Source organism: Bufo gargarizans, chromosome 1 (assembly GCF_014858855.1).
Source record: "Bufo gargarizans isolate SCDJY-AF-19 chromosome 1, ASM1485885v1, whole genome shotgun sequence".
NCBI lineage: Eukaryota > Metazoa > Chordata > Amphibia > Anura > Bufonidae > Bufo > Bufo gargarizans.
In genome coordinates, this window is record NC_058080.1 from 603,495,931 (window position 1) to 603,508,832 (window position 12,902).

General features: G+C 43.4%; 1 protein-coding gene across 4 annotated transcripts in view; it reads right to left on the bottom strand.

Annotated features, from left to right (window-relative positions):
• CSNK1G3 (casein kinase 1 gamma 3) overlaps positions 1-12,902 on the bottom strand; it is a 112,885-nt gene that overhangs the window by 19,252 nt on the left and 80,731 nt on the right. For all 4 annotated transcript variants that reach the window (XM_044275876.1, XM_044275877.1, XM_044275878.1 and 1 more), the window contains 4 exons: positions 8,516-8,601; positions 6,463-6,547; positions 4,139-4,287; positions 2,697-2,792 (listed from right to left, as the gene is read on the bottom strand). In XM_044275876.1, the coding sequence (XP_044131811.1) occupies positions 2,697-2,792; positions 4,139-4,287; positions 6,463-6,547; positions 8,516-8,601 (416 nt within the window). The remainder of the gene's footprint in view (positions 1-2,696; positions 2,793-4,138; positions 4,288-6,462; positions 6,548-8,515; positions 8,602-12,902) is intronic.

Here is a 12,902-nt window from a genome sequence, read left to right on the forward strand (position 1 = left end):
TATAGACTCCTCACACTGTTTAAGGCGCCCTCTATTAGGAGATAGTATATTCTTCAAATCCATTAATAACATTTAGATGTATGACCTGTGCACAGAGGTCAGGAGGGAGCAAATATTACCTACTGTGAATGATGGTTCCTGTAGTTGGCACCTATTAGGCTTCATGGAAAGTGCAAAAACTACAGGATTTTTGAATTTTTTTATATACAGATTTTGACATGGAAAATTAAAAATAACAAAAAGATGATTTAAACAATAGGTCATTTTCTGATGACGCATTCCCTTTAACCCATTAGTGACCACACCCTTTTTTTAAATCGCATTCCAAGAGCTATAACTTTTTAGTTTTTTCATCAATGTACTTGTATGAGGTCTTATTTTTTGCTGGACAAGTTCTAGTTTTTAATGCACCATTTTGGGTACAGGTAATCATTGAGTAAAGCCAGTTGTTTAGCTAAAACCCCCTTTGTTTACATCAGTAAAAAGGCGTATTAGTGGTCACTAAGGGGTTCCAAATGATAAAACCTGTACAAGTAAAACAGATTCACTAAAGAAGCAGTGATCAGAAATAGTGACCTGACCCAAACCTTCACCGTGATATGTAACCATTCTGTGCTTTGACTAATGGACAAGGGTCCTAAATGGAGAATTCCCTAATAGCATACTTTTCTAAACCAAATAACTGCCGACTACAGCCATTTTCCACTACACAATCAATCAAGGTGCCTGTCTTTAAAGGGAAAACGAGGAATAACATAGGACACCAAGGGAGAAAAATAATCCCTGTACATATTGTTTTCCTGTATTATGCCACATGTAAAATTACTTGGATAATTACAATTTTAAAGGATGTCTAGGACAGGGATCAGCATGGCAGCTGTGGTGAAACTACGACTCCCAGCATGCACACTTGCTTTGCTGTTCTCACAACTCCCATAGTAAGTGGAGCATGCTGGGAGGTGTAGTTTCACCACAGCTGGAGTGCCAAAGGTTCTGACCACTAGGACTTTGGCATTGATGACCTAGCCCAGTGATGTAAAACTACAAATCCCATCATGCCCTGCTGTAGGCTGATAGCTGTAGGCAGACTGGGCATACTGGGAGTTGTAGTTTTACAATAGCTGGAGAGCCGCAGTTTGCCCATCTCTGACCTAGCCTTAGGTGGGGGTCCAATCACCCCATTGGATTGAATGGACTTCACTTTGCTAAGCTGTGTGTCGATTCCTGCCATTTGCTTTACCAGGTATAGTCACACATTTTGTGGTTTATGTACTTGATACTATAGCACTCAGCAGTTCAGTCCCATTGGGGTTTATAGGACTGGGCTCCAACAGCAGGCATAGCCACTACCAAATGTATAGCAATGAAGGAGATGTAGCGCTCATTGGAGCGTCAGGGTCCTTTAAGTCAGCTGATCAGTAAGAATGCCAGCCGGACCCCCAAAAATCTGATATGGAAGTCCTGGAAAACCCTTTTAATAGGTCATTAGTACCTGATCGGTAGGATCCCACTGGTGCTCCTGTGAGTGCTGTGGCCTTTTCCCAGCTTACCAAGCACTGCGCCATACATTGTATAGCGGCTGTGCTTTGTCTCACACTCAGCCCCATTCACTTCAATTGGGCCGAGCTGCTCCTAGCCCACATGACTGATGAACCTGTCGTCACCGACCTAGAAGAAGCTGTGAGAAGGCAGCGTCATTCACAGGAACGCCGATGGCTTCTCAAACATCTGATCGGCGGGGTGGGGGTCCTAGGTGTCGAACCCCCCACTGATCAGATACTGATGACCAATTTAGAGGATAAAAATCTAAAAAAATAAATAAAAGGAAAAGCCATATTGACACCAAAATATCACCAAGACTCTGCTCTGCTGATCGGTTTAATCACATTTTATGTGCTATAATATAAAAAAGAGTTGCGTTTTCGTTAAAATAGCCTCAGTTGTGATCTCTTGAATTTCAATGTGGACCATTTTTGCTACAAACCCAGTGAAATGTTGCATCCAAATTCAGAGGATAAAATTATGATTTTCCCCATATGAATATATGACTGAGAGATTAACACTGGCCCCCAAAGGCACATAGCATCCTCATCCTTTGCTCCAGATACTGAATCACAATCCATTTGCAATATGACTGGTCAGAAGGAAGTTAAAACGAAGCTCTCAATATTAGGCTGAAGGTGAACTAAAGAAGCCCTCGATGTAACATGTTAGATGGTAGTGCGTAGTGCCTGTGCCACAGTGTTATTTCTATTACCGATGACCAAGATGTATTAAAGGGTCACCAACTGTTCAAAAAAAACTTTTGATATGTCATAGAGCTATATCAAAAGTTTAGATCGTGGGGGTGCCGAAACACCTACTGATCCCCAGGACAAGGTGAGAGAACCATGCACATATCGCGCACTCTTCTCGCTGCAGAGGACAGAATGGAGATGAACCCATAGACTTCTATACAGCCCGTCTCGAGACGGAAGGAGAGACGTGATATGGGCAGCGATCTTTCCTCGTTCTAAGGATTTATGACCGACATCCCCACTGATCTAAACTTTTGATATGTCAGACATATCACAAATTTTTCAATAATTAGGGACTCTAATTAGGAATGACATGTTTTCCGATATGAACTATGAAAATTAAAAAAAAAAAATCAACAGAAATGAAGTAAGTAACTGGTTAAGGATTCCAACATTTACCTGATTTTTGGCTTGCTGCATCTTATCTCTGTGTTGATGTGCTTCTCTGTTCGATGAAAGTGCTGGATCGGCATGAATGGAGCCAACTGGTGTAGGCTGAAGTCAAAGAAACAAAGTATAGGAAGAATTCAAAAGAGCTGAATATCTACTGAACAAAAGATCAATTTGTACATACGAATGTTAGATAGTTTGTGGCTCCTCCTCAATATAGGGGGTTGTTTCACTTCAGCAAATAGCGATTCTCATGTAGAGAAAGTGAATACAAGGTGCTTACTAATGTATTGTTATTGTCCATATTGCCTCCTTTGCTGGAATGATTCATTTTTCCATCACATCATACACTGCTCATTCCGTAGGTTATGACCACGCTACAATCAAGTAGCAGTGGTAGTGCTTGCACACTATAGGAAAAGGCGTCGGCCTCTCATGGCTAGGACCATGGGAGCGCACATAGGCTGGAGCTTTTTCCTATAGTATGCAAGCATGACCACCACTGCTGGATTCCCGGGTGGTCGTAACCATGGAAACAGTGTTTAATGTGATAGAAATATTAATAATGCCAGCAAAGCAATATGAATAACAATACATTAGTAAGTGCCTTGCATTAAACATCCACCATTGCTGAAGTGAGACAAACCCCTTGAAGTACTTAAAAACACATTTAATGGAAGAGTACATTTCAAATATCAGGAAATAAAAATTCACTGATCTATTGCTGTCTTATGGACCTCGTTGGTACAGTTTGGGGGTCTAGTTCGCCAGAGGAGTTACAGGGCAACCTCTGGTTATGGATGGCCTACTTTTCCCATGGTGTATGGTCTGAACCTGCCAGTTTCCCTTAAAGGGGAATTGGAGACCTACTGAGGCTATCGTCTTGTGAAGATTAGTTGTGACGTGTGCCAATATATACGAATCTCATCCTATACTGTAGGGATCAGCAGCCTGCGGCACTCCAGCTGTTCTGAAACTACAACTCCCAGAATACTCCATTCACTTCTATGGGAATTAGAAAAATAGCAGAGCGTGTTTGCATGCTGGGAGTTGTAGTTTCACAGCAGCTGGAGTGCCAAAGGTTGCTGAACCCTGCTATAGTGAATTCATGGAAAATAGAGGAAAACCGCAGCTTTCCATTGCAACTGCTTATTACAGGAACAATCAGACTCCCATATATGTTATATATATATATATATATCATATGCAAAACACAATCTTGCCTGGCAGGTTCAACTGGTCATGCCACCCGCTTATGTAAATTCATGCGTTCAGTTCAGCATCTGATATAAAAATAGAATTCTTTTTTTCAAGACTGCATAACCCATAGAGTACGTAAGGTGCTGTCAATGAGCAGATGAGCGAGGTCCATCAAGACTGAACTAGACCCCACACAGCTATTGAGTCTCTCTATTAAAGGCTGACAAGACCAACCTTAACTCAGAACTTACCAGCTGCTTACCAATCCAGTCATACTCATAGTCAAACATATATCCCTTTCGGTCAAACAAGTCTGTAAATAATTTCCGTAAGTAGTCGTAGTCTGGTTTCTCGAAGAAATCTAGCCGTCTTACGTATCGCAAGTATGTGGCCATCTCTTCTGCAAATAAGGGGGGAAAAAGTGCATCACCATGAGTGAAAATCATAAGAACAAGTATATAAGCAAGGACTAAGTGTCCAAATCAGACATAGAAATAAGGTTTCTCTATGCATGCCTCTAAACCTGCCAAGAGCATTCAATGGAAAATTTCCCAGCATTTCCTGACAACTTAATGGGATCAAGTTGCATTCTTGGCCTTGGTGTAACAGGTATTGGGTGTGGACCTACTGTACCATATAAACTGTTTGACTTTGGGCTAAACCTAAGGGCGTTCCCTTGGTTTTCACTTTTTAACCCCTATGATATGTGGCCTTTGTTGCATGGGACCCACCAGGCTGCTACCTCTTGGAATAGTCCCAATGTAGTTGGCATCTAACCCACAGATCAGAGACACGGGTAAGAAGGACCAAGAGGTCAAGCATTACTTGTAGTCGGAAAACAGGCAGAGGTCAGGGCAGGCAGAGTATGTGCAATTCCGTTAAACTAACCTGAGGTCAGGGCAGCTGAGCATCAGAGTCAGTTAACATACACGGGCAATTAGGATGGCACACCTTAACTGGTAAACTAGAAACCTAAGCTCCGGTAAGGCTGAGAGGGCAGAGCAGCATTTATACCAGAAGCTGGTAGAAGCAGAAGTGCAACTGCCCACATAGCAAGGAGAGGAGGGGAGTGGTGGTGAAAGCAAAAATAGGAGTAGCAGTAATTCAATAAGTAATGGGGGGTCATTTATGTAGCAATTTTTTGGCACAAAAAAAAAAAAAAAATAGCAAAACCGCTTTTACAACATTTTTTTTAATGCCCTTGTGACAATTAATGTTTTTACCCCGTGTTCGACTTCTGGGCATGGTGAGTGAGTGCTGGGGGCCAGAAGCAAATTTACTAACATTTCTGCCGGAAAGCAGGCATAAAACTACTTCACTCAGGGAGTGGAGTAGTTTTACTTGACTGATGCACGATTCCGGAGATGTGCCTAGTTTATGACAAGGTGAACGCCTCGTCATAATTTAGGCGCAAACTATGAAAGGGGAGCGGGGAAACAAAGAACAGAGGGAAAAAAGCTGGATTTTTAAAATGACTAGTGTTGAGCAAACTTTTGTTTTAAGTTCGGCGTCTAAAGTTCAGGTTCGGGTTATCAAAGTATCCCGTTATGGATTCTGCTACCACGAACCATAACGGAATACTTCGAGAACACAAAAGTTCGCTCAACACTAAAAATGACCTAATAAAAGTAGTGGGGCAGCGAAGGGCAAGCATCCAACAGAGGTCCCCAACCTTTTGTCAGCTCATGAGCCACTTTCCAGTATGACGAGTTTTGTTGTGCCACACCAAGTATTAGGACATGAGCCTTTAGTCCTACCATGGTGCCACTACAGCACAACAGTATTTATGACATGCCATACAGTTTAAGGGCTCATGACCATTGCCTATTTTACGGTCCACAAAACATGGATATCAAACGTGTGCATTTCGCGAAACGGAACATCCGGCCCATAATAGAACAGTCCGATCCTTGTCCGTAATGTGGACAAGAATAGGACATGTCCTATATTTTTGCAGATGCCACGGAACGTACACACAGATGTGGACAGCACATGGTGTGCTGTCCGCAATTTTGCAGCCCCACTGAATTGGCCTGCATCCAACCCGCAAGTCTGACTTGGACTTGTAAGGAGCCACTTCCAGACGGTGGCACTAATGAGGTGGATCATTTTCTCTAGATCTGTGATGGCTAACATCCGGCACTCCAGCTGTGGTAAAACTACAACTCCCAAGATGCACACTTGCTTGGCTGCTATCAGAACAATGCCAATAAGTCTCCATACCATGGAGCACGGGTAGTAAGTCTCCATGCACAGCTAGTGTCTTTAAGGAGAGCCGGCACCTAAGCAAATCTTTTAGAATACATGCGGTATCTCCTGGATGCAGAAACGCACACACAAGGCAATGTATTAGCATATGTACTGTCATTTAGTCGGCAATTTACAACACAATAAATGCAGACCGTAAAATGTGCTCGCTGCAGATAGAGGCAAATCGGATAAAATCTGTCTTTCCTAGGAAGCCGCAATATACACACAGATGAATAAGGCATTTTAATGAGGCTGTAGTGTTTTCAGCAGGGGTTCATCAGCAGGCTCTACATGATGCCACTTATCTACCATAGGCAGTAGTTACCTGGGAAATTCTCGCAGAGTACTTCAATTGGAGTCGCTCGCTTTGTATCTCCAATTTTCTGATACCTTTCTTTTAATGTGTCTGCCTGCAATAAAGAAAAGTCAAAAGCTTAAATGAAAGATACACCATAAATGGGCCTAATAGACTGGATGATTTTTGGGCCAATGCTAAGGAACAAGGGTTCATAAGAATAATGGCTTCCGATAAATGGCCCATATAACCGTGCCACCGATCAGAGGGTAAACGAGCAGACACTCGCTTGGCGGCTGACTGAAGATTTTCCGGCATACTGTAAATGCCAGTTTCAGCAGGACAAAAGCCATTGCATGCAACAGTTTTAGGTCCGGCCGACACCTGACATTTGAGGCAGCTGAATCAGGATGCCGCAGATGTGAACCCAGTCTTACTTCTTAGAAGTGGATTGTTAGAGGATTCTGTATAGAAGTCAATGGTGGAAGCATATAAAAAAAAAAAAAAAAAAAAAGTTTTAGAAGCGTTTTTAGTGGTGTTTCTGCAAACCAAAAACGCTTCTGCATTATTCCACCCAAGGGCTGGATAAGAAAAACGCTGGCAAAACCTATTCCGAAAAATGCCTCTAAATCCTCAAGCAAATACTGTGCTTAAACGCTTGCAATACTCCCCTAAATCCGCCATCTTATTAGAAATCTACCAACCAAAAATGACCTGTTTTCAGCTACTGATTTTAATGCAGTGGATTTTGCCGTGTGAACTTAGTCTAAGGCCTCATGCACACGACCATTCCGTTTTTTGCGGTCCGCAAATTGCGGATCTTCAAAACACGGAAACCGCCAGTGTGCCTTCTGCAATTTGCAGAACGGAACAGGGGGCCCATTGTAGAAATGCCTATTCTTGTCCACAAAAAGGACAAGAATAGGACATTTTCTATTTTTACTTTTTTTGCGGGGCCATAGAAGGGAATGGGTCCGTACCAGAGCCGCAAAAACTTGCAGAACAATGGTCGTGTGCATGAGGCCTAAGGCTCTGTTCACAATAACCTTGTGGCTTTCAGATAGCGACCAACGCAGCGCATCGACATATAATGGCACCACTCCTGTACAAATAACAATTGTAAGAACAGCACCAGTGTCTCTTACCCAGCGCGGTCAGAAATGAAACAAGACGTCTGCCGATGGATCCTCACCAGCCAATCCAAACAGTAAAAAGAGCAACTTGGGACGCCAGCATCTCCTCCAAGCAAGTCTTTATTCATCCACTCCATAGCACACAAATAAAATTTGTGATGTTTTGGCTATATCCTAGCCTTTTTCAATTAACGTATAAATGTACATCACACACATATATACCAAAGAGGTGGTTCCCCCAATCACTGAGGTGTATTTGAGTAGGTTTTTATAAAATACAAGACTCCTACAGAAAGACGTCTCTAAATGCCATCATTGTTGCCATCAAATTTGGTAGTGCAACATTCTACCATAAGGCCTTGTTCACACCTTGCGGTTGTAATGTGCAAGACGTGAACCAAAAAAAACACACAAAGTGTACCACATGGCTTTTCATGAACCTGTACCACCTAAGGGACTTATTATACGGGCCTACAGAGAACGAAAAAATGCCTGTTCCCATTAACCACTGAACATGCGGCCAATAGGTGGCACTAAAAACACTGTCAGCAGCACATCGCCCGCTGTAAACGGGGGATGTACTGCTGACATAAAAACCATCAATCCCCATACTCGTGATATTTTCCACATGTAATCAGCATGCTGTATTATCATAAGATAATGGGCAGAAATACGCTATAAATACAACTACTTTAACACCGTTTTCTGGGAGTACAATATTGATGACCTACCCTCCGACACGGCTGATCAGCGAGGGTGCCTGAAGTCGGACCCTCACTGCTCTCATATTGATGACGTATCCTGAGGATAGATCATCAGTATTTGGCTCCTTATGGTTGTTTTCATGTCATACACTATATATGCAATGTGGTTAACCCTTAGGTTATGTCTATTTATGGGTCCTTTTAATAGGACAGTTCATGTTCTCCCCATACGGAACCATGCTTTACCTTAAGTCCTTGCCAAGGCAGGCTTCCTCGTAGAAAATACATAAACATGTGTCCTAACGCTTCTAAGTCATCTCTTCTACTTTGCTCTAAAAACAAAGAAAAAAAAATAAATAATGTTATTCACAATGTGGACACCCCAACTAAGGGTCCATTCACACGTCCGCAGAATGGGTCCGCATCCGTTCCACAAATTGCAGAACGGTTGCGGACCCATTAATTCTGTATGGGGCAGGAATGCATGCGAAAAAAAAAAAATTGCGTACAAGAATAGGCAGTTCTACGGGAGTGCCGACCGGGTGTATTGCGGATCCACAATACACTACGGACGTGTGAATGGACCCTTAAAAGGGTTTTCCGAGATCTTAATACTGATGAGCAATCCTCTGGATAGGTCATCAGTATCCGATTGGTGGGAGTCTGCCACCCATGACCCCCGCCGATCAGCGCTTTTAGAAAACACCCGTGAGCACCACAGCTTCTCACAGCTTACCAAGCACAGAGCTGTGTATGGAGTTTGTATGTTCTCCCCGTGTTTGCGTGGGTTTCCTCCAGGTACTCCGGTTTCCTCCCACACTCCAAAGACATACTGATAGGGAATTTAGATTGTGAGCCCCATTGGGGACAGAGTGGCGCTAATGTCTGTAAAGTGCTGCGGAATATAGAAGCGCTATAGAAGTGCATAAAAAAAAAAAAATATATAATAATGTGGCCGAGGTGCACCCAGGCCACGTGACCGATGGACGTGTCCTCACTGGCCTAGGAAAAGGTGAGAGAAGGCTGCAGCATTACTGCGAGTGCCGATGCCTTCTCAAACAGCTGATCGGTGGGGGTCCCGGGTGTCGGACCCCCACCTATCCAGAGGAGAGGTCATCAGTATTAAAATCTGAAAAAACCCATTTAATGGCACAGAAATAAACCATCACAGCAGGCCCGAGGTAAGAAGGAATCTGGAATTTAAATACAGTGTGAATTTTATATGGCAGGCATGAGTAGTCACATTTCAGAAGTGGAAATGGGTACGAATGCTTAAAGAGGACCTGTCACCGCTCCTGACATGCCTGCTTAGAGAGCTTCTTGAGTACCCCATGTAATAACAATTCTGGAGCATCTATTCTTACGGCTCTATGTTGTATCATTTCTCTATTATTTCTACTATAAGTTATAAATAATTGCCATTAGTCTTCACTAAGGGTACAGAGGGGCGGTAACCAGTTGGGGGGTGTACCTGCACAGTCTGAAAATGGCAGCACTGATTGGATAGAGTCAGACTGTGCAGGTACACGCCCCCAACTGGTTACCACCCCTCTGTACCCTTACAGAAAGCTAATATCAATTCAGTCATAACTTCTAGTAGAAATAATAAAGGAATGGCAGAACATACAGACATAAGAATAGATGTTCCAGAATTGTTATTACATGGGGAATGCATGGAGCTAATAAAACAGACATGTCAGGGGTGGCAACAGGTCCTCTTTAAGGATTATTTTGCCCCCAAGAGATGGCATGTTCTTCAGCATAGGCCATAACTAGTTGATCAGCAGGGGTCCAATGCCCAGCACCCCTGCAGATCGGCTGTTCGGTGGAGCTCCGTCGTCACCAGAGCTACAGATCACCATCAACATTGTACAGTCCACTACAATACAATGTTGACGGTCCTCTGTAACTCTGGCGCCGACGGAGCTACACAGAACAGCCGATCCGCAGTGGCGCTGGCGCCTGACCCCTGCTGATCAGCTAGCGACAGCATACTCAGAGGATAGGCCATCATTCGAAAAAAATTGACAACCCCTTAAAAGATATCATTATGTCCTCAATGCTACTCTACCCCTTTAATAAATGCTAAGGCATAGCAGAAAGTAGCAAGGACAGAATGCAGACCGCCTGCCAACTTGCTGACAGTTGTGAATTCTATCACAGGAGCCAATACGGCTAAATGTGTCCCCCGCAGCCGAAATCTAGTCTCTAGACTTCTACTTCCAGCTAACTGATAATATAATCGGCATGGGTGCTTTGCATTCTTGAGTGGGTGACAATACAATAGCAGTCCTGTGCAAAGGGGACAGACATTTCAAGTACTGACTCTTCCAAACAGGCGGAGAAAGATGCCTCGGGCTATTTTTATCAGGCTGGTCTTGGCCATCTTATCGACTGACACATGAGATGCTGTTTTCATGATCCTGCAACACTCAAAATGTCCTACATACACTACGCACGCTCCAACGTCGAATCCCCCAAATTATTAATAAACCTTCAATCCCTCAGCCAGCAGGTGGCAGCAATGAGTTACTTAAGAGGCTGAAATATTCTCTGCAAGAAGATGGTCTGAAGGATTCTCTGCAAGCTCTCACACTCCATAACTGTAAAGTGAATGATCGCTGAAAAGAGGAGAAAAATGGCCGTGGCTTAGTATTTCCAAGCATGCCAAGCAATCCGTTAATGAACCTGGAAATCCTGAACAGATGTAATCATAGAAACAGGAAAATGGAGATACCAGACCGATCAATTCCATCTTTCCTGCTTTCAAACTGTAGATCTACTTAAGCTGTGCAGATTTATTTTTATGTCTAGCCCGGAGATTCTAGAATTCAATTTCATTATTGACTTCAGGTCTAAGTTACTAGGATCGCTGCCAACTGTAGAAGATGCCACAGCCTTATATGCCAGGCCCTGACATGCAGAGCATAAATACTTCAGGGGGACAACCAGGGCACGTCTGCAGCATGTGTGTAGTTGTCACAAAGAGCACAGAGTACAATCACTAGAGATCTTCTATTACGTCTGCATTGTGAGGTGTATCGGAGAAAACCGAGACCAACGCACCACATCTAGAATGTAAAGTTATCCGTTTCCTGCAAAGATGGCCTAAAGGGGCTTTCCGGGACCTTACTTAGGATAGGTCATCAATAGCAAATTGGTGAGGGTTCAGCTCCCAGTGCCTCCCAGGTCAGCTAAGGCTACTTTCCCACATTAAAGGGAACCTGTCACCGGGATTTTGGGTATACAGCTGAGGACATGGGCTGCTAGCACATCTGCAATACCCAGTCCCCATAGCTCTGTGTGCTTTTATTGTGTAAAAAAAAACGATTTGATACATATGCAAATTAACATAAGAGTCATATGTTACTTGTGTGACTACAGAAGAGTCATATTTTCAAGCTCTGACTCATCTCAGGTAATTTGCATATGTATCAAATCGTGTTTTTTTACACAATAAAAGCACACAGAGCTATGGGGACTGGGTATTGCGGATGTGCTAGCGGCCATCTAGCAACCCATGTCCTCAGTTCTATACCCAAAATCCAGGTGACAGGTTCCCTTTAAGATCCGGCAGAGGATCTCAATACAAGAAAAAACTAAAGAACAAACTTCCGTTTAGTACTCATGCGTTCTGAATGGAAAGAGATCCGTTCAGGAAGCCTTCTGTTCCATCAGCATTCCGTTTTGTGACTGGACCCGAAACCTCTGCAAGCTGTGGTTTTGTGTCTGGTCATAAAAACTGAAGAAAAAATTGACCCGGCACTGAAAATAATAGTCAATGGTGACTGATGTTTTTATTTTTATTTTTTTATTAGTCTCCTAAAAAATAAACATTGACTTTCACTGTTCAATGTATTTAGTGACGGATCCGTTGTGATTTCACACAACAGTAATCCTAACGGAACAGATGCATCCTGATGTGCAACATCAAAACGGATCAGTTTAATTCCTTTATTGAGATCCTCTGCCGGATCTCAGTACCGGAATTAACAACCCAAGTGTAAAAGTAGCCTTATCAGGATTTGCGGCGTCAGAACTACACCGCTCCACAGATTGTGTTGTGGCTGCGCTTGGTTACTGTACAAAGTCAATGGGAACAACTCTGCAGTAACAAGGGAAAGCCGCTTCACAGTGGGCAGAGCGACTGATTGTCAGAGGAGCTGACAGTCCGCCCCCAGCTGATCTGAAGAAGGTCTACAATAGTAAAGTGCAGGCAAAACCACTTTAAGCCTTTATGTTGAATGATTGTGCATGTACTTCCCTTTACACTATAATACACAAGTCTACTGCCAGAGCCATATACTTCTGAATCTCCACTATTAGGCCTCATGCACACGACCGTATCGTCTTTTGCAGTCCATAAATTGTGGGTCTGCAAAACACAGATGCCGCCCGTGTGCGTTCCGGAATGGAACGGGTGCTCGTAATAGAAATGCCCATTCTTCTCCGCAAAACAGACAAGTATAGGACTTGTTGACATTTTTTGGGCGGGGCCAAGGAACGGAGCAACAAATGCGGACATCAGACAGAGTGTTGTCCACATCTTTTGCAGCCCTATTGAAGTGAATGGGTCCGCATCCGAGCCGGAAAAAAAACGCAGCAACAGTCGCTTGCATGTTTCACGGTCCCT